Source organism: Odocoileus virginianus, chromosome 21 (assembly GCF_023699985.2).
Source record: "Odocoileus virginianus isolate 20LAN1187 ecotype Illinois chromosome 21, Ovbor_1.2, whole genome shotgun sequence".
In the NCBI taxonomy this organism is placed as follows: domain Eukaryota; kingdom Metazoa; phylum Chordata; class Mammalia; order Artiodactyla; family Cervidae; genus Odocoileus; species Odocoileus virginianus.
This window is the reverse complement of record NC_069694.1, coordinates 44,195,882-44,218,908: the sequence shown is the minus strand read 5'-3', so window position 1 is coordinate 44,218,908 and position 23,027 is coordinate 44,195,882. Positions and strand designations below refer to the sequence as shown.

General features: G+C 35.7%; 1 protein-coding gene across 5 annotated transcripts in view; it reads left to right on the top strand.

The window, feature by feature from the left end:
- The window catches only part of GSTCD (glutathione S-transferase C-terminal domain containing), a 140,614-nt gene that overhangs the window by 7,624 nt on the left and 109,963 nt on the right, over positions 1-23,027 (top strand). For 4 of the 5 annotated variants that reach the window (XR_011482528.1, XM_020901210.2, XM_020901208.2 and 1 more), the window contains exons 2-5: positions 5,018-5,458; positions 6,133-6,600; positions 12,881-13,132; positions 18,128-18,221. Coding sequence is in view for 4 of the 5 variants with exons in the window: in XM_020901210.2 (XP_020756869.2) it covers positions 5,039-5,458; positions 6,133-6,600; positions 12,881-13,132; positions 18,128-18,221 (1,234 nt within the window). In the remaining variant the exon portion in view is untranslated. The remainder of the gene's footprint in view (positions 1-5,017; positions 5,459-6,132; positions 6,601-12,880; positions 13,133-18,127; positions 18,222-23,027) is intronic. The other variant, XM_070452256.1, reaches the window with a different exon arrangement.

Below are 23,027 nucleotides of genomic sequence, written 5' to 3'. Positions count from 1 at the left end.
ACTACATTTGTTTAAAAATATCTTTGAAAATTCCCAAGTAATGAAACCAAGGCTTAAATATTTCCTTTCTGCCTGTTTTTTCGCTTCCCAGGTGACTCAGTGGTGAAGACTCCTCCTGCCAATGCAGGAGGCCTGGGTTCAGTCCCTGGGTTGGGAAGATCCCCTGGAGAAGGGAAGGGCAACCCATGCAGTATTCTGGCCTGGGAAATTTCGTGGACAGAGGAGCCTGACAGGCTACAGTCCATGGGTTCACGAAAGAGTCGGACATGACTTAGTGACTAAACAACAACCTGTTTTTGTTCCCTCTGTAACATTCCCAAGCAAGGGAGGAGATGCACACTCCATCAACGCTGTTCAGGCATCTCAAGCTTCTGGTTTTGTCTTCCTCTTTCTCACTCCCTCTAAGGGCAGCGTGGCATCTGTCAGAACTGAGAAAGAGCAGATGACAGCACTTCTGTGCTGGGCAGAAGTGTAATCTGGAGTAACAAGGTCTGTACCCCAGCTCCATGCCTTGGAGACCCCAAGCGTGATTGTATAGTACCTACCTTTTAAAAGCTCATGACATAAAAGTGATAAGATGAGGAATTCTCTAAGTAGAAAAGGAGAAGAAAATAGGTTTCTTTTGCTGTATGTGCAAACTTTAAACAAAAAATGTGTTCTACTTTCTTGAAAAATTAGACATGGTACATGCCAAAAATAGATATCAAAATTTTACAGGTTTGCTAATGCTTAATACTTATTTTAGAAATTATAATAAAATTTAATGTGGAGAAATTGCCCGGGTAGAGTGATTGGTTTTTTAAACCCCGAGATCATTAAGTAATATTTTTAGTCTTCAAGGGGAAAAAAAATACCAATATTTGTATTTCAAAAAGTAAATTATATTGAGTCAACAGTACTTTGCATTTTCTCTTAGGCATCTCATTAATTATTAGTTATCTCCAGGGACAGATTATTGCTATTCTGTTTTGTTGACATTTAGCATTTATTAAGTGCTCACAGCAAAAAAAGTTTATGAAATGTGTAAAAGTTAATTCTCATGGTCCTTATATGCCTCAGTTCAGTTCAGTTGCTCAGTCGTGTCTGACTCTTTGCGACCCTGTGGACTGCAGCATACCAGGCCTCCCTGTCCATCACCAACTCCCAGAGTTTACTCAAACTCATGTCCATTGAGTTGGTGATGTCATCCAGCCCATCTCATCCTCTGTTGTCCCCTTCTCCTCCCGCCTTCAGTCTTTCCCAGCATCAGGGTGTTTTCAAATGACTCAGCTCTTCAAATCAGGTGGCCAAAGTATTGGAGTGTCAGCTTCAATATCAGTCCTTCCAATGAACACTCAGGACTTATCTCCTTTAGGATGGACTGGTTGGATCTCCTTGCAGTCCAAGGGACTCTCAAGAGTCTTCTACAATACCACAGTTTAAAAGCATCAATTATTCAGTGCTCAGCCTTCTTTATAGTCCAACTCTCACATCCATACATAACCACTGGAAAAACCATAGCCTTCACTAGACAGACCTTTGTTGGCAAAGTAATGTCTCTGCTTTTTAATATGCTATCTAGGTTTGTCATAACTTTCCTTCCAAGGAGTAAGCATCTTTTAATTTCATGGCTGTAGTCACCATCTGCAGTGATTTTGGAGCCCCCCAAAATAAAGTCTGACACTATTTCCACTGTCTCCCCATCTATTTGCCATGAGGTGATGGGACCAGATGCCATGATCTTAGTTTTCTGAATGTTGAGCTTTAAGCCAACTTTTTCACTCTCCTCTTTCACTTTCATCAAGAGGCTTTTTAGTTCCTCTTCACTTTCTACCATAAGTGTGGTGTCATCTGCATATCTGAGGTTATTGATATTTCTCCCGGCAATCTTGATTCCAGCTTGTGCTTCATCCAGTCCAGCATTTCTCATGATGTACTCTGCATATCAGTTAAATAAGCAACGTGAGAATATACAGCCTTGACATACTCCTTTTCCTATTGGGAACCAGTCTGTTGTTCCATGTCCAGTTCTAACTGTTGCTTCCTGACCTGCATACAGGTTTCTCAAGAGGCAGGTCAGGTGGTCTGGTATTACCGTCTCTTTAAGAATTGTGCACAGTTTATTGTGATCCACACAGTCGAAGGCTTTGGCGTAGTCAATAAAGCAGAAAGATGTTTTTCTGGAATTCTGTTGCTTTTTTGATGATCCAGCGGATACTGGCAATTTGATCTCTGGTTCCTCTGCCTTTTCTAAAACCAGCTTGAACATCTGGAAGGTCACGGTTCACGTATTGCTGAAGCCTGGCTTGGAGCATTTTGATTCAGGGGTGGCCAACTCTATGTGACCCTATGGACTGTAGCCTGTCCGGCTCCTCTGTCCATGGGATTCTCTAAGCAGGAATACTGTAGTTGATTGCTATGCTCTCTTCCTATCTTTTTTGCCTATTATTTTGCTATTTGGCAAAGTACCACAATATAATGACCATAGAATTACTAGAGATCAAAGTATAATGATCTTTTCTCTGCTTCTACACAGTTCTCAACATTTCTAAAGTCCCTTAAAAAAAGCGACAAAAAAGAAACTCAGAGTCATCCCCACTGCCTCGCCCTGCCCCCAAGCCCTAAAACATCAAAAAGGGAAAGGCAGTACAAAACAGAAACACCTCTTTCAAGACTGGGGACTTATACAATGTTCCTATCTGCAATACTTTCTTGCCAATCCTTCGTCTGGATTGGATTTTTTAATCTCACTAGGCTGTAAACTCCATGCAAGCAGGGACTTGTTTTAGTCACTGTTACATACCTAGTGCTTGGAACTTAACAGAAATAGATGTTTTTCTGGAACTCTTGATTTTTCAGTGATCCAGCGGACATTGGCGATTTGACCTCTGGTTCCTCTGCCTCTTCTAAAACCAGCTTGAACATCTGGAAGTTGACGGCCTCAGGAAGTGGCAAATATATATGTACTCTAATTTTTTAATATTTCAGCATATCCTGAATCAAAAGCTGTAAAATAGCATGATGTTTACAGTCTTCCGTTTTTTATGTCTTTTTTAAGTGTTATCAGGACTAGTTTCTACTAGTTCCATGAGGAAATTGATTATGTTTTCTTTTAAATCTGCTTCTTAGGAAAGCACTTAGGGATCTTCTTTGTAGTATGGCTGAGTCCCTTCACTGTTCACCTGAGACCGTCACAACTCTGTTGTTCAGCTGTTCCCCAAAACAAAACAAAAAGTTTAAAAAAATTTTTAAAAAGGAAGGTAGGACATGACATATGTGATATATATGCACAATAAAACTGTAATTTGCTATTTAAAAGAAGTGATCTTTATAGTGTCAACAGAAGGAGTTAAGAGGATTGGTAAATTAATCAGCAAAAGATATAGAGGGGCAAACTATATCTATATAGTTTAGGTATAGAAATAGCAACCTACTGTCTCCAAAGAGACTACCAGTTTTCTATAAAAGATTGGTTTCTTTTGCCTGTGAGATTTAAACAAATGCCCTTTAATACTTTCTTTTAACATCAGCTCTAGATGAAGAGAAAAGAAAAACTCCAAAAGGTAATCAAGTTAGCTCCGGAAGAAAATAGTTTCTTTCAGTTAAAGAGTTGTTGCTTTTAAATTGCAAGAAATAATTTTCTCCCAGATAATCTTTTAAATAAGTAACAAGCCATGGTGCAGATCTGTTACATTTTAATAAAAGAAATATAAACACTAGTGATTATTTGCATTACCAAGAAGTTTTCTGAGACAGTAATGTTACTGTGTATATCTTTACTAACTATATCTCTTTGTTGTAATGAATTATTAGCTCTTGAATTAAATAAGTTGAGGACCAAGATTAATAAGTACTTGATTGTTTTGCTTTTAATTAAAAAAAAAAAAACTAAGGAATTTACAATATAAAGAAGATTTAGTTGATTTTAATACCCTAAAATTCAGGGTACACTAATATTTCAAATATACTTAAAGAATTGCATGTATGCTTTTTAAAGGCTTTTAAAATAATATTTTTAATTTAAAATATTTTTTCTTTAATGTACCAGTTAGTATATGGCAAATGCTTTTAAAGGGTGCCATCTAGTGTCAGTTTGGGAATTTTGATTTATGGACTAGAACATGGGTAATTCTAGACCCAGGAAATGTAGAAATCAAACAAAAAGTCATAATTGACAAAAGTCTTAAGGATTATGACTTGAAAACACCCATCAATAATTTGACCACAAGATTGTGTATGTTTGCATCTTTAAAATAATGAACATGTCTATTCATGTATGCATTCCCTCAGTGCTTTTTGATTATACATATGTGTGTGTGTATATATATATACATATATATATATAATATCAGACCTTGTTTAGATATAGCAGTGAATAAAATGAAATTGTGGTCTCATGGAACATGCTATTGGAGGAAGACAAGAATAGATATATAGTATGTTGCAATAGTGATAAATGCTAGGTATTCTTGATTATTTCTTGCGTCCCATCCTGTTCATCTCTTGTTCTCACTGTAGAGACCGGCAGGTACTTGACTGGGAGGGCTATATTGCAAAGCATCTGAGGTATGCTCATTTTAAAGGAGCTGTATATAAAATCCCCTCGCGTGCATGCATGCTGAGTCACTTCAGTCGTGTTCAGCTCTGTGCAACCGCATGGACTCTAGCCCATCAGGCTCCTCTGTCCTGGGATTTCCCAGGCAAGAACATTGGAGTGGGTTGCCATTTCCTTCTCCAGGGATCTTCCCGACCCAGGGATTGAACCCGCAACTTTTATGTCTCCTGCATTGTCAGGTGGGTTCTTTACCACTGACACCACTTGGGAAGTCCTAGAGACCCCTTAAGACTAGTTAATTGCACAACATGGGCCTCATTCTTTTGGAAGCCGTTTATTCAGGCCAAGAACAAATTTTTGTAGAATCATATCTATCACAAATCCTTGCTGATTTCTAGAAAAAGTTTTAAAGTGTTCATCTTTTATTTTAACTTTGCGATTACTATATCCTGAGACCTAAAACCACTTCAATTTATGCTTCAGGTAACCCAATGAAAGAAGAAAATGAAAGGCATTAAGAAAAGCCTTACAGAAGAATATCTGTACTTGGACTTTTCTCACCAAAAAGAAGGGTGCATCTTTCCTCTTCATACGTCTGTAACTTTATTTTTGTTATCATACTGTGACTGCACAGTCTTTAAAGTTTACTTAGTCCTCCCTGGAGAAAGCACAAGTATTTCACTACCTAAAAATGTACCATCTGAGGGTGTTGAAATACAGATTATTTCAAGGCAAGAGCTTCCACCAATAGTCCAGGGTTGCCGTTTACCTGCAGTAGTAGAAAGACCAGACAATTTCTGTAGAGCAGGACTTGCTGTCGTTCTGAGACACATAATCCAGAAGTCATATGAAGCAGACCCCTCAAAGAAGGAAATTTTGGAACTTCTGGGTTTTAAGAAGACTTGCTTGAAAGCTTGTGCTGAAGTAAGTAGAATGTCTCTTTTCTGTTATTTAAAGCTGTAAGTAATCGTTGCAGGCAGATTCTTTGTCTTCTGAGCCACAAGGGAAGTCCATAAGTGATAACACATTCACTTGAATATTTATTTAATTCTCTGTTGGAAAATAAAGTTTAATTTACTTAAAAAAAACTTCAGTAACTAATAACAGAGTTAAAGTAGCCTTTCATGTGTACTAATATTTCAGTGCATATTAGAAAATAAGTAAAGATTTAATTTATGAGATTTATTTATTTATAAGATTTATTTATGAGACATTATTTTTAGGAAAAGATTTTTTTTAACCTTTTATTTTAATTATGTTGAGGATTAAAGAAGCTCAAGTAGCAGTGTTTTAGTAACCCAGCTTTTTTAGGGAGAGTGCACTTTAGAGACTTTGGGACGTGAGGATTTACTGAGTAAGAGGATATAAGAGAATAGCATATATTTCCAGATACAGCAGTGCTAAGCCTACATTGTTGAATGTTATCACTTCTGAAGCACTGTGGTAATGTCTCTTGATAGAGCATAAAGTCTAGCCCAGGAATGGTTTGGCTTAAGACTTATATTCTCTAAACCAGCCTTGTTTTCCAGTATGAAGTTATTTTTCTTCAAGTTTGGTTGAAAGTAAAGAATCCTTTCATTTCTTGTTTTGTTTTGTAGGTTAGTCAATGGACCAGGCTATGTGAACTTACCATCCCTTTAGCTGTTGAGAATTTTCTCAAAGAAGCTTTTGATCAACCCCCAACTATTCCTGCTGCAATACTAGAGCTTGAGAAAAAGCTTAGTGAACCCGTTAGAGTGCATAATGATGACAAACTCCGGCGTCAGAAGCTAAAGCAACAGAAGGCTGCTGGGGTTGGACCTTCCCTTGCCAAGGAAAGAACGCAGAGCAAGGATCATAGGCAGGAAGCATCTGAAGAGGGGGACTCCTCATCTGCAAGCCTGGAACTGAGACTCGCCTTCTCGAAGCTCACAATACACAAGGAGCCCGCTTCTGCCAACAGAGAGCCTTCTCACGTCAGAAAAGCAAAAGCCTCTGACCTGCCTCCTCTGGACCACGTGTTCGCAGAAGGCCTGTACTTCACGTTGGCAGATATTGTGCTGTTGCCCTGTATCCATCATTTTTTGGTAAGGTTTATCAGGAGTCGATACCCTGATGTAGGTTTCAGTCTATAAAGCTTCCCAGGTTTGAATTCCTATTCCATTTCTTATTATGCTTCTGGGCAAGTTATTAATATCTGTCTGCATTTCCTTATCTGTAAAACAGCGATGCTCATCTGTTTGGATGAGTGTGAGGAACAAAAGACAATTTGTGTAAAGTAGGAACAATGCTTAGACATAGTTGCTGTCAATAAATATTAGTAATTAGAATGACTTTTAGTTTTGAGTTGCTAAAATATTAGCATTTGTTATGATTATTAGGGACTTTCCTGGTGGCTCAGCTGGTAAAGAAAGAATCCTCCTGCAGTGCAGGAGACCCCGGTTCCACTCCTGGTTGGAGAAGATCCCCTGGAGAAGGGACAGGCTACCCACTCCAGTGTCCTTAGATTTCCCTGGTGGCTCAGATGGTAGAGAATCCACCTGCAGTGCAGGAGACCTGGGTTGGATCCCTGGGTTGGGAAGATCCCCTGGAGGAGGGCATGGCAGCCCACTCCAGTATTCCTGCCTGGAGAATCCCACGGACAGAGAAGCCTGGCGGGCTACAGTCCACGGGGTCGGAAAGAGTCGGATACAACTGACCGAGTAAGCACAGTACACAGTACATGATTATTAAGCTTAAATTGCTCTTGTGATTACCTTCTGATACTAGAGGTTCCAGTATTAAAATACTGAAATCCCTGGTCAACTATATTTTATAATTAAGTAGTCACTTCAAATGGCTTGCTTCCTAGGTGGCTCAAGTGATAAAGAATTCCCTGCAATGCCAGAAATGTGGGTTTGATTCCTGGGTCGGGAAGATGCCCTGGAGAAGGAAATGGCAACCCACTCCAGTATTCTTACCTGGGACATCTCATGGATTGAAGAGCCTGGCGGGCTCCAGTTCATGGAGTCGCAGAGTCAAATGTGACTTAGCAACTAAACAAGTCACTTCAAATTCTTTACCACTAGTGCCACCTGGGAAACAACTAATTTCATTATGTCAGATGTTATTAAATCAGAAATATTTAACCCACATCTCTTTGTTATGTAACAGAACTGTCAGTCCTATTCAATGTTGTGGGAGATTATAAATGGAAAGTCTCCATTTTTAGTTCATTATATATATATGCATGCTAAGTCTCTTCAATTGTGTCCAACTGTTTGCAACCCCATGGATTGTAGCCCTCCTGGTTCTTCTGTCCTTGGGATTCTCCAGGCAAGAATACTGCAGTTGCCATGCCCTCCTCCAGGGAATCTTCCCAAACCAGGGATTGAACCTACATCTCTTAAGTCTTCTGCATCGGCAGGCAGGTTCTTTACCACTAGCTCTGAAATTTTTTTTTTCTCTCTCCTGTCTGTGGGAGGGACAAAGGACAAGGTAGAAACAGTATCAAGTGAATGGAAAGCTAGAGCTCTTTGTAGCTTTCCTATTGGTTTTCCAGAACTGCATTTTTCCCACTTTGAAGCATTTCACCCTTGAGGAATCGGATAATCAGGTTTGGTTTATTATATATCACCAATACTTCATGTATGTTTACTGACAACTGAGAAAATATTTCTAATGAATATCTGTGTATTTGAACATCTATGTATTTGGAGACCAGTGCTTCACTAATAAGTTAGGTGGCATCAATGAGTTGGTGTTTTCTTAAAGAACATTTCTCTTTTCTTTAAAATGGGAGCAAAACAAGATTAGAAACCAAAATAACTTCAGAATTAAAGGATGTGAAAACAAGAGATTTAGGAATTGCATAGATGTTGATTAGTATTGTAAATGTCACGTGTATTCCTACTGTCCATGGAGCTGGAGCTGGATGGGGAGAAAAACATAGATTTTTTTTTTGCCTAGTCAAATGATTTCCAAATTCTCTTGTCATCATTATTACCAACTTTAGTCATTAAACCAGTCATTTGGTACATATTTTGAAATACTGTTGATATTCATGGCTTCTTGGTCTTCTTGGATAACTCTTTGTTCCTTAGTTCTTAAAAATTGAATCTTAAGTGGCACAACCATTAATTCATTCATTTGAGAAATTTATTTGAAAGCCTACTATATGTGTCATACTCTGTTGTATACTCTAGGAATACAGTGATGAACAAGAGAGAAAGAGTCCCAGCCCTTATGGAGTGAATATTCTAGTAGAAATAGAAGAATAGGGAAGATAGAAATTAACAAGTAGACAAATAAATAATACACATTTAAATGATGGTGAGTACTACAAAGGAAATAAAACAAGTTGATAGAGAAGACTTGAGTATTTGCTTTCAAATGCAACAAGACATAAAAAAATTGGATTCACCTGCATAAAAATGATTTTTAGATCATTATCCAGACATCCATCTTTTACATTTGATTTTAGCTTCATTTAATACTGTTTACCTGATTAGGATCAACTGAGGTGAAGGTGTTCCTAATTGAGAGGATTTTTTTCCCCCTTCAATCAGGTTGGACATCAGCCTGACCACTGCTGACTAAATCTACCTAATACAACTAAGGAACTCTGTCTCAGTTTAAAATAGTGGAAAACTTGTACACTCAGCCTTTTCTATTACATGTATTCTGTGATTAAATTCTTCTGACATTTATATGTAAACTAATTCTCTAAATATTTTCCTTTGTTTGTATTTTTCCTGGATCATCACATTTTCTTTCAGGAATTAATCTCTCTTTGCCAAAGCTTTGATGTTATTTTTGTTATATTTATTTTCCTCTTATAAGTCATCTTAGGTTATGAAGCAGCCGTTTTAGTTCAGATGGTGGCGATGATGCCAAGCCTTTATACTTGTAGTAACTCACATTGAGGTGATGAAGTAGCAGTCCAAATGATCAGAATCAGGATCAAGTTCATGATGAGGAATGAAGGTCAAGTTACTAGGTTTGGATCAGAAACAGAGAGCTGCATCTAGGGCCAAAATATTTAGCCATAGAAATAAGATCAAGAATATGAAAGAGCAGTCAATTTTGCTAATTCAAGGTTTGGTATACCAGAGGTCAAAATTAGAAGAGTTAGGGAAAATAACCAGTTTTGCTAAACAAAGTGATGGCTTCCTGGTAGCTCAGACAGTAAGGAATCTGACTACAATACAGAAGACTGGAGTTTGATTCCCGGGCTGAGAAGATTCCCTGGAGAGGAGAATGGCAACCCACTCCAGTATTCTTGCCTGGAAAATTCCATGGACAGAGGAACGTAGTGGGCTACAACCCATGGGACAGCAAAGAGTTGGACACAACTGAGCAAGCAAGCAAGGGAAAATACCCAATTTTGCTAAACAAAATAAAGCCAAATATGCAAATAAATAGCTAGGAGAGGCTGCAGTGTTACATCTAAACCTCAACTCCAAGCTACTTTTCTCTTCATAGGACATTAGCTGGCAAAGGTAACTCCTGATAGCCCAACACTGCTTCCTGGAAGGTGCTTGATAAAATCCTCTCCTCTGGAAAGTTTCAGGAATGGATTTTAAAAGAATAAATTAAAATGCATACTACTTATGATTCCCCCTTCCCTTTGATTTAATTGCTAGAATCTTTTAGTATTTAGAAGAACAAGTAGATGGGAGAAATGACAATGAATATCTATACTAAGGTAAAATCTTGCTGATACCAGATAATATTCAGATACCAATAAATTTTATAGTTATTTTTAAGTTACTACTACTAAACAGGTACACTTTGATCAAACTGTTTAAAAGATTGTTCTAGTCCTGGAAGATAAACAAATTGCCACTTTATGAAATATTTTTGTAACCTGCATATTTATGATTTAACATACTACATTTTAACTTCTAATGCTTTGAATTTAGTTTTTTAGAAGTATGACATTTGCTACAAAAGTAAAAACATTGTATAAATTGATTTTTCAGCAAAAATGCCTATGTTAAATACCTCTTTCATTGTTCTCATTGGCATAAAATTGAGAATAAAATGGGAATCTCGCTATTGGCTGACATATTGCAAAAATCATGAATGCTCTGGTTAATTTATATTTTTATATCCTATCCTATGTCTTAAGTCCTTAAGAATTTTAAGTTTTAACTCACCAGTTCTAGACTGTTAGAAAAACACTAAACTGGGATTTTATTTCCACTTAGTTTACTATTTTTTACACTGCTTATGCTGCTCACCTAAACATTTGTTAGTTATGACATGCTTTTGAGAGTAGACATGACTAAGGAAATGACATGAAAGAATTACAACATACTCTAATAAGCAATGGAAAGTAATACAGAGGAGATCTTTTGGATAGGTATAATATCTTCTCTTTTTATTCACACAAGTTTTTTCTGCCCCTTATTGTAATTAACTGCAAAGCCACTCCTGGTGGCTCAGTTGGTAAAGAGTCTGCCTTCAGTATAGGAGACCCAGGTTCAATCCCTGGGTTGGGAAGATTCCCTGAAGAAGGGAATGGCTACCCAGTCCAGTATTCTTGCCTAGATAATTCCATGGATAGAGGAGCTTGGTGGGCTGCAGTCCATGGAACTGCAGAGAGTTGGATATGACTGAGCAACTAACTCTTTCATAAAGCCACTAGGATTTCATTTTGTGGTCTTCATAGCAGTTTTTTTTTTTTAAACCATTATTTTAAAAATAAATTCTCTTAATTTTCTTGTCCTTAAGTAACTTGATTAAAATTTATAATGATTTTGATCTTATCAACCAGGTAACATTTTTAAAAAGTCATTTCTTAGGGACAAATTTAATTTTTGTTTCACACATTTTTCATTAGCCTCTTCCTTAAATACATTTTCTCAAGTGTAATTAACAAATGTAGTGCAGTACCTCCTGAGCTGTCTGGATAAAAGCAGAGCAGCCTGGCATGTTGATTAACTGGAATGACCTGTCATGTAGAGTAAAAGTCCTCAGTTTTTTTAAACATGAATTATTGTTGCTTAATTACAATTTATTTCAAAAGGAGGGAAAGATGTCATATGCATCTAACAAATAAGAATAAATCACTACCAAGGGAAGTAACAGAAAGTGAGGAAATGAGAACATTTCTTATTTGATTAATTTATCATGGCTTAAAGCTCAATTCCCTTAGCTCATAATCTGTTTTCAGGCAACTAAGTATTTTGTTGAGAGAAATTTTTTACTCCCAGAGTACCATTTAGACAGTATTTTTCAAACTTTTTTACTTTTCATAGTAAATGATGCATTTTACAAGATGATTGAGCGTACGAGTATACATCTTTATATTATACAAACAAATGCAAAATAATCTGCCTTATGACATGCTATTTACCCTGATATTTTCTATCTTATTTCATTTTTTTTTAAACCAGATATATTGATTTTAAAATCTCTTAATGGGTCATGAGCAGCAGTTTGAAAGACACTAATTTATGGGATTATTCTTTGAAGACAATAAGTGGTTCCTTGATCATCTGTTCAATCAAGAGTATTTTTTGCAAGGCAGTGGTTTAAGCACTTGTAGTATACAAAGAGCATTAGACATAAACCCTGTTCTTATAGTCAATTCTTATTTAACCTTAAAGTCTAGTTAAAATAAATCATATATATGTGTGAAATTTTTCATTAATTTTCAGCCTTTCTGGCTTCTGTTTTGGCACTGATTATAACTAGATATATCTATAGAGATTTTCTGTGATTTGACCTTTTTACTTTTTCTGTTCATAATTATAAGTCATAATCTGTTTGTAACATTATAACTGTTTCTATGGAAACAGCATTCAGTGTCTTACAAAGAAGAAGAACATTCTAATTTTTAAAGAAATTGAAGTTTGGTGGTGGTGCTAGGGAGAAAGCATCTGACCAAGGCAAAATAAACGTTAATTTATATCAGGGGTAATGGTTTCAAATGTTTTTAATTTGAATAAATAAGTCTTTAAATGCTGCATCATTATAAAAAGCAACAAGCTGCTGATAAATGCAACTACATGGATGAATCTCAGCATCATACTGCTAAATGAAAAGAACCACATCTTGTGATTCCATTTTCATGAAATTCTAGAAAAGGCAGAATTACACACATGAGAAGCAGATCAGGGATTGCCTGCAGCTGGCTGGGGGGCAGAGACTGCTGCCAGCAGACTGCCAGCAGTCACAGGAAACGTCCCTGTGTGACATTGGGCGTTCCAGTAGTAGGTTATGGTGGTAGTTGCACAACTGTATAAATTTACTAAAACTCATTCTGTGAACTGTACCCTTAAAATGTGTGAATCTTGTGGTACGTAAGGTCACTTCAATCAGCTCTTATAACAAACAAAAATTATATATAATAATATGTTTTGTCCTTTTTCTGCCTAGGTAATTATCTGCAGGAAGCTTTCTGGAAAGCTGGTAGAATTTCCACTGCTGGCTGCCTGGTACCAGAGGATTCAGGAAGTGCCAAGAGTGCAAACGGCAGCTTCTCAGTGTGGGATCCAGTTTCTGAGATTACCAGAATTAGAGACCACCTCAAGTCAACAGCCCCCAAACTTAGATGAGACCCCCTGTGCAGAGGAGCAAAATGATCCTTCGTTTATTGGAGGACCAAGACCCACTATGACTAAATTAATGGTAACTCAGTTGTTTTTATTAAAATTTTGTTTGAAAGATTCCATGTGATAAAAGTTGCTTAGTATACTACCCTAACTTGTAATTATCTATTGACATTTTGTATAAATTTTATTTGCATCAGTCTTGACCAATCACACTTTCTGCTTGTCTTTGCATTTAAGTGAAAAGTAAATTGAATACATACAGTAAATTGAAGATTTTTACTATTATATGTCTTTGGAGACAAACAAGTTAGGATATACATTTTTAAGAGTATTTTTCTCAAAACATTTTGTTTTACATTTGATATGCCAAAGTCATATCACATCTGGTCAAGTTTATTGTTTTAACCTGATGTTTTTCTGTTGCAAGGAACTAGTCTTGGTTTTTTAATTTTGAGGTGATGATTTGAATTAAAGAAATGAAAATGATTATCTCAATTTATTTGCCAAGGTTTTGTCTAAATTTAAGATTTTTGAATTCTGTTTTTAATTTAGTCCTTGATTTTATGACCTTATATATAATAAGAATGCATGTCATTTATTTTTCTCTGTTTATAGTATAATTAGTTTCTAATGATACTAAGTGTGTAAGTTTTCACCAATAGGCTTGCTTTTCAATATCATTCAAAACAATGTGCAAAGGAACGTCCCTGTTTGGTCCAGTGGCTAAGACTGTGTTCCTAATGCAGAGGGCCCAGGTCTGACCCCTGGCCAGGGAACTAGATACCACATGCTACAATTAAGACCTGGTGCAGCCATATAAATAAATAAATATTTAAAAATATTTACCAAAATGGCTTGCTTTTAACTTAGACTACTTTATTTGATTTATTTGAATAGGGAATTCATGAAGTAATTTGAGCTGGTCATCTGAGTTGTATTGGCAAAAAAATTAGTGTATTTTTCTTAACTTGGGTTAGGAAGTATTTGAGTTCTAGTGTTAACAAAGTTCTTTGATTTAGAAAAGCACAAGAAGATGTTAGTAGTAACACCAGCTCCTCATCTCTTCAGCTAAGTTTTGTTAGGCTAGTGATGAAACAATGAAACAGGAGTTGATTTGTAGTTTGATGTGTCTTGATCAGATGGTTATATTGTTCAGCAGTCTTTCGTTTACCTCCTGATTGTTTTTTTTTTTAAAATAATTATAAGGAGAGTATCTTTGTATTAAAATACTAATTTCTAAAATTGTAGCAAACCAATAATCCGTGCTTTTATTTGAATTCATACTTTTACAGAGTCTTGAAAAAAGATTGGTAATTCAGATTTTTCTGCCCATGGTTTTCCAGCAACAAAATGATATTAGGAAAAACATTTGCATTTGTTCCATTTTAAAATATTTATAGAAAAGGTGTATATGTACCACAGCTTCCTCATCCCTTCGTCTGCTGATGGGTATCTGGGTTGCTTCCATGTCCTGGCTATTATAAACAGTGCTGCGATGAACATTGGGGTGCACGTGTCTCTTTCAGATCTGGTTTCCTTGGTGTGTATGCCCAGGAGTGGGATTGCTGGGTCATATGGCAGTTCTATTTCCAGTTTTTTAAGGAATCTCCACACTGTTCTCCATAGTGGCTGTACTAGTTTGCATTCCCACCAACAGTGTAAGAGGGTTCCCTTTTCTCCACACCCTCTCCAGCATTTATTGCTTGTAGACTTTTGGATAGCAGCCATCCTGACTGGCGTATAATGGTACCTCATTGTGGTTTTGATTTGCATTTCTCTGATAATGAGTGATGTTGAAAACGGATAAATATATTCAGAGAAAAGTTAAACAATCATAAAAATAAGCCCTTTGTAATAATATTAAAAATATAAAGGAGCCCTGAGATTTTAGCTTACAGGGGATGAGTTAGAAGCAAATTCCAAGATAGGGTTAGATGTGCTGCAGTAATACTGAGGGGAACATCTGTGAGGGAAAGTGGGGAGGGCGCCAAAGAAGGGTGCAAGAGCCTTCAGAAGGTGGTGCCGGTTTGACCACTGTGCGTGAAAACAGGAAAGGAAGGAAGGTTGCATCGGTGCATTTCGGAATCCTTGAGTTTCAGTCCTCTGTCACAGAGTCCGTATTTCTCAAAAGCGGCCTCACTCTTAGTCTGTGTGCCTGAGACTTAGTCACTGACTTGGCAATAGTCCCTGGGAAGGCTATGTTAGAGACCAGGTGACTTGGGTTCCAGGCCCAGCTTTGTAGTCAAGCTAACATTATTATACCTTCAGTAAGGCGTTTAACCAAAAGGTCTCAATTTCTCCTTTTATAAATTAGGATTGTGAGGTGTACATTTGTATATGCATCATTTCTAATTTTAAATCTTTATGATTGTATGAAAGTTGACTGAGACATCACATCAGCAATTTTAAAAGAACAAAGTTTTCAAATCTAAAAATAAATTAAAACTTCGGTTTTCTTTTAATTCTATCTTGATTGTGTGTGTTGGATACATCTTTTCTTTTTATCACTTTCCCAGCTTTATTAAAGAAGTTCACTAAAGTAACATTTTCCTTTTTAATAGGGCATTATTTTTGCTAAGTTTCTCATTGTCGTATATTTAAAAGACAATAGTATATCAAATTAACATTCTGTGAATGTATTAATTTTATTTATACTGTAATTTTTTATTTCTGAATAGTCAGAGTTTTTTTTTGTGTGTGTGTGTGTGTTTGCCTTTTTTTTTTTTTTGCCAATTGCATGAGGACACATGAAATTGGCCCTAAGTAGATGTGTAAAATACAAAAAATTTTCTTGGTAGTGCTCACATCTCACCTTTTTTTCCTTCTGTTTTCTGTGGCACAGGCTTGCCTCCAAAATCTCCCGTATTCTCGAGAGGTTTTAAATTTATTTATTCATCCAGTCAGTCAAAAGATGTACATGTATTTACTAAACAGACATTTTTCTGAATGTTGAATATATGAAGAACAAATTGGACTGCCCTCCTGGATGTTCCATTCTGGTGGGGGAGGTGAATAAAAACCACAAGTAAATATGTAACACATTAGCTAATGATAAGTGTTATACAAATGATGTGGGATGAGGGGACTGGAGATGTTGGAGGTCATGATCATATTTTAGATAAGGTGGTCAAGAAGGCTTAACTGATGAGGCAAAGACATTGATCAGATGATCAGAATGAACATTTGAAGATTTGGAGGGTATGTTCTAGGCATATGGTCCAGCTAGTAGAAGACCCTGAACAAATTTACAAAGACAGAAAGTGGATCAGTAGTTGCCCAGGGCAGGGAGCTATGGGCAGAGAATAGAGAATGTCTGCTAGTGGGTATGGGATGTCTTTTTTTGAGATGATGAAAATGTTCTCAAATTAGATAATGGTGATTGTTACACAACCATGAATATTTTAAAAACCATTGTATTATACTCTTTAAAGGGACAGATTTAAAAAAAAAGGGACAGATTTTATGGCATAGAAATTATATTTCAAAATAGTTGTATTTTATGAAAGACCCCAAGTTAAGAATGAGTGTGGTAAAATGAGGAATAGCAAGAAGGTCAGTATGGCTAGGCTGGACTAAGGGAGTTACAGGAAAGAGGTGATGATGTCGAAGAGATGTGTTTATCTTTCTGGGGGCAGGTAAGTACTCTGGCCTCTATATCTGTAGCTATATCTATGCCCCAACAACAGAATCTTTTTACTATCTCCTTTTGGACTGGAATTCAGCTAGTCTTCATGGTGGAAACTAATCTCCTAAACTAACTGATACAAAGGGGTTAATGATTGATTTTCAGGGATTTTTCTTTTGAATAAGATATTCCTGGAGATTAAAAAAAATAATTCCAGAACCATGGGTATCTATCCTGTGGGCTGTGGACACAGAATATGATTACCAGGGGTCTGGAAATCCATGAGTATGCCATGCAACTGTCTGTAGATCAAATAAATAAATGTACAACATTCAACATAAGGAAGGAACCTGAGGATTTTTTTTATATATGGAAGAGGGAATATCATTCTTTTAAATGTTGGGAACTAGTTGGTTAAACAAAAGGGATCCTTTTCTAAAGACTTTGTAGGTCCCCATAAGAGACTAGTATGGATGATATTTGGGGTGCATGTTAAAGTGGGACTTTTTGATCCTTTAAACATAGCTACTAGGCTATAGCAACTTTTGAATAATACATGACAGACTTTAATGGATGTATGCAAAGTTAGTTTTTATTACGTGGATTGTTTTTGATAATAGTTTTATTCTCAGGTGACTTTTCTCTTTGAAAAGTCTAATATTCCTAGATGGCTTATTACTTCTGTGTCACTTCAGGTAATAATTTTAGTAGGAAATTTAATAGAAAAGTAACCATACTGTTGAGAAACTCAACATTTATTTCTTGTTTTGGGGGGAAGAATACTTTTCAAAAACATCTTGATCATTATTTCTTCAGCTTTTACTTGTTTCTGACTTCTGTTTGCAGAAGTCAGGGTAAGTGTTTATAAAGAGTTTTAACAGGAAGCAGAGAACAAGGTCAAATACAAATTTTCGTGATATTCTCAGATCCCATAGTGTGAATCTAAAGAAGGGAATCTATTAGGGTTGTATTTAAGATCAAGAAACAAGCAAGCAAACAAAAAGTAGGCTACACTGTGATAACAGAATTAGAGAAGGAGAACAGACCACCTGTTCATTCATTCACCAAGCATTCATTCCGTGTTACACCAGGCAGTGCATCAGACTCAACTGTGTGTTAATATGGCCTGTGGAACTCAATTACATCTCTTCATAGATAATTTACTTTTCTCTCTGGGTGGCTATATATGAAATATTTTTCTGATGTTTATCACAAGTTACTACTTCTTGAAATACCTTGAGATATTCTGCAGTCATGGAGTAGCTAGAAATATTTGAGAGTATATTTCAACATATATCTCTTATGTAACAATATTTTGAGGAATGCTTGATGTTTATTAAAATTTGTATTTCACCTTGCCAGTGTAGAAAATAGAATTTGCTGTTCTAGAACATAACAGGATTGTATTAATTCATTAATTTGGAAAGGGCCTCTCTCCTTTTCCAGGAAAAAGGCATTGAAGTGATGTTTTCTCCCCACCCCTGCCCTACTTGGACCCTTGATTGGGATATACTTCCTGCAGCAGTGAGCCCAAAAGAAGGTAAATTGTTTTTTGTTTTGTCTCTTTAAATTTTATTCATACTCTGGATACCCTCCTCATCCATCTTCCAGTTCTCTAGTTCTCTCTTTGACTGTATCTGACATTCTGATCATACTATCCATGAAGTTTTCATTGTATTTTTATTACAAAAATTTTACATATATACATTGCTTTAATTTAGTATTTCCCACATTTGCTATATCTGTTCTTTTTTTCTCTTTGCTGAAGTATTTTGAAACCTATCCCAGATAATATGTCACCCATAGTATACACATCTAAACAATATTGACATCTTAAATAATCATTATGTCATTATTATGTTTAATAAAAATCAAAAAAAATTCCTTCATCATCTAATAACCACTTCATAATAATTTCCCCCAATTATTTTAAATATTATTTGAAAAAATATTTTGATAGATTTTTTAGTTAATTATATTATTTATTGCTAAAAATTACATTTGGTATGTTTATTTTGATGATAAACTTTTCCTTGCTCATGCTTCAATTTTCTCTTTCTATAACTGTTTAAACATAGTGATTTTATATGCTGCATATATTATTTCTAATAGCTGATATTCATTGTTCATTGTTTCTGTGACTTCACTCCTGGTGTCTCATATCCCTGTTAATTTTGTCATTTTAGATTCTGAATTCATTTTTTGGGCTCCCAAATCTTGGAATCTTGGGAGACCTGGTTAGAAATGAATTCCCATAGTTAGGATTTATGTTTGTGTATGCCAGACATCTTAAACTATTGCACTTAATACACTGGAACGTACTTTTTCAGGTTGCGATTCCTTCAGCCTTTTCTATCTAGAACTGAGGCTTACACAGAAAATTAACTTTTTTCACTTTTCTTTGTTGTTGAATAGAGCTTTTTTAAAAATATATATATATATACATCTTTTCATAGTGCATATATATAGCTTTTCAAGGTTTCTACTTTCATGTAGTGATACTAGTTTCAGCTCTCCACATGCTAGGAATCAAGGGCTGGCCTCTCTTCTTCTTCTTGCTGTTAAAGCCTAGAGCCCTCTCATCAGCAGATACCCTCCAGGCAGCTGTGGTGTCAGTTTGAGATGATTACACTGCATTTTAGTCCCTTTCCCCCTTTTTCAGGTCCGATGGATTTTCCTTACTCTCAGAAGTCCAATCAGACAGGTCAAGGATAATAGTTGAAGTTTAAATGCCGTTTTAGGTATTTTTAGGGGAGGAACACTTTCATAGCTCAGCGTTCTATTTCTTTAACTTTTTATGTGTTCTTTAGTTTTATACTAATCTAAATATAAGATTTAATTTTTAAAGTACTCTTTAAAATCATTTGCCTTCCTTTTTCATATTCTTCTCTTCTATGATACATTCTGACATTCCTGTATCTCACTAATCACTTCTGTTCTGTTAATCAAGGAAACATTTTAGAATTCTTCCAAAATGGAAGAAGATTATGTTGGATGGTTAAGAATGCTGCTGCAAAGATATTTTATAAAAATTAAATTTATTTTTTGTTTTTATTAACTATGTAAAAAATAGTCACTAGTGAATTTGTTAATGTTTTAATTTAGATTTTTTGGCATTTTACAAAGCTTAAATGTTTTTATTGTACATGTAATTAAATTTTCTATACTCTTCAGTTATAGTATTTTGAGTTTTGAATATATATATGAGTATATAGAATTTTGAATATAGATTTTGAATGGGTTAAACCTATAGTTTACTAAATAAAAGTCAAATTTTTATTAATACTTACATTAAAATGAAAACAGCATCTTAAGTGCTGCATGTTTTTCTTTAACTATAATTAATTTACTATGAAGGCAAAATGGTATTTTCACTTATTAATATGAACACTCAATTATATCTGCTAACAACTCGGAAATTTGACATTAAGCATTCATGTCTGGTTGTTGTACTGGTTAGAAATGCATATCTAATGGAGCTCATGGAATATATTACTCATTATATTCCTTTAATTGGATCACTTTGTTTTAATAAATGTTATGACAAAGATGGAGCTATAACAGTGGATCTCATGGTATACTCACATTTCATTTACTGTAAAAAGTTTGTAGTCTTCTTTAACTAAGGTAGAGTTGTGGTATTTTTCAATGTTTTGTTTTCAGTTCTGGTAATTTCAATATTGCACAGTTAATAGGATCTTTTTGAAATGAAATTATTGTACATCATGGTGCAGATGTCACTATGAATGTGTTCTCATGATTTGTGCTCTGGTACTATCTTTTAGGAGAAATTAAATTCTACTAAGGTATTATTGGTATTTGGTTCATTTGAATGTTTCAGAAACAAACTCTATTTACATCAAGATTGTGGTGCATGAGAATCAGCTTCTTTACCATCAGAGACTGTATTAATTCTCATGATAGACTCTAACATATTTCATAAATCTATCTAATCTCGTTCGCTCTGCTCACCCATTTCTCCCCCTCCATCTTATGTACCAGCCCCTAAATTTCTTGCTGTTTTCCTTCTAAGATCTGTATTTTCTCTCTCCACGCCTTCATCTTTATTTTTCTTGCAACCTTAAATATTCCTCTTTCTATTTCCCATTTTGTTGAAATTATATTCATCTTTTAAGAATTAACAAAGCTTCTTCATCGGTTATGGAATCAGACTGCCTGAGTTTGAAACCTGGGTTACTACCTAGCTAGATAACCTATGGCCAGATTCCTCTCTGAGAATGTCTGAATTCTCTGTATTCTCAGCTGACAGTTCTCTGTACCTCAATGGCCTCATCTGCAAATAGTGATAATAATACTACTTACCTTATGAGATTATTGGTACATTCAGTGAACTAATATGTAAAAAGTACAGTGCCAAACTATAAGTCATAACTGTTAAAAAATACTAATATAGTAGTCAGAATTAATGACTTCCTTTCAATATTCCTTTAGTATTTCTTATACTTCATTTTTGATACTTACAGAATACTTCTCTTATACTATGTTTACATGCATGTTTTCCTTCTCCAATAAACTGTGAACTTTTAAAATATAGGACCTGTGAATAGGTCCTCAATATATTTTTTAAAATAAATTGAACTGGATTGAGACTGTAGATCCTTTTTCTTTCCCCCTAGTGTGTGTGTCAGTCAGTCAGTCATGTCCAACTCTTTGTGACCCCATGGACTATAGCCTGCCAGGCTCCTCTGTCCAGGAAATTCTCTAAGCAAGAATACTGGAGTGGGTTGTTATTCCCTTCTCCATTTCCCCCCCTTGGTGTTCAATAAATATTTATTGAGAAATGAACAACTTCAGGGTCTGCGGAGGAGTGTTCTGCCTGCAACACCATTTTCCATCCACATGAGAGTGAATTTTTTGCTTAGAAGGGCTGAGCTTGACCCCAGATGTTCCTAGAGAGGAGGAAGTTTTTGAGTGGGGAGTTTGGGAACTTCTGAGTTAGGACAAAACTTGTGTCAATCCAGATGACCAAGGAGCTGTGACACCTAGGATAGAGTTACATCCAAAAGATATGTCTGGGGGCCTGTCTTTACTATTTAATTTCTGGTCCTGATGAAAATTAAAATAACTAAAGTCCTGGAGCTATAGGGGTTCCCAGAATTCTGGTAGCCATACAGATCCTTTTCTTCTTTTAAAACTTCCAGGCAACTTTTTTGTCTCATAGAGATTTAAAAGGCTAAAATAGTTGGGATTATTTAGTTTTAAGAAAAGAGAACTGAATATTTCATTTACATTATTATTTTTATTGTTGTTGTTACTATTATTATTATATGTTTTTAAATGGACTGTTTGGGAGTAAGTTGCAGACATCATGACTTCACTTCTCTGTACTTACCTCCTTTAAGAACAAGGACACTTTCTTATATAGCCGTAGTACAATGATCAAAACAGAATATTTACTTTAGTACATACTTTTATCTAATGTAAAGTTCAGAAGATTCTAGTACATTTAATTGTCATGTCACTTTAGCTTTCTTTAATGTCAAATAGTTTCTCAGATGTTTTTTGTCTTTCATAACATGAACTTTTTTGAAGGGTTCTGGCCAAGTTTCTGGTAGACTGTCTCTCAATTTGGATTTGTCTAATGTTTCCTCATAATTGGATTCACTTTACGCATTTTCGGTGGGAATGCCACAGAAATGAAGTTGCATCCTTCTCAGTGCTTCATTATCAGAAGGCAGATTATGTCTGCTTGGCCCCAGTTATGTTAAATTTCATCATCTGGTTAAGGTGGGATCTGCCAGGGGTCTCCACTATCATATTACTATTTTGCTATACTGACTTAGATAGTTTGTGGGGAGATATAAGACTACATAATAACTTGTTTCTTTTCAATCTTTCACTTACTAGTTTATATTCATTTGATGCTTCTTGCCTGTGATAGTTGAAAAATAGTGATTTTTCAACTCCATCATATTTCTATATGTATTAGTTGTCACTGTACTGTAGGAAAGCCTTCTTTCTTTCTCCTTTCTTCTATCTTTCCTTTTTTTCTTTCTTCCTTTTAACTCGTAAATGTTTTAAATTAAGTTTCAGTGCTCAAGTCGTTGTAGCTGCCTTCAGGCTAGCTCCTGATCCTTTGGAAATGCCCCAGTTGTTCTATGACTATGTCTTTAATTTTTGGTATAACAAAATATTACAGGCTCTTTTTGTTATTTCCCTGCCCAAGCCCTAGAATCAACTGTTTCTCCAAGGAACGCTGGCTCCTTTTAGTAGAGAATGGTATTTAGAAACTAAGATTTGGGTACTAGGTATGCTCTTTGGTAGCAGTGTTGCTTCTCGGTTCTCTTAGCAGAGAGATGTGGGCTTCCCAGGTGGCGCTAGTGGT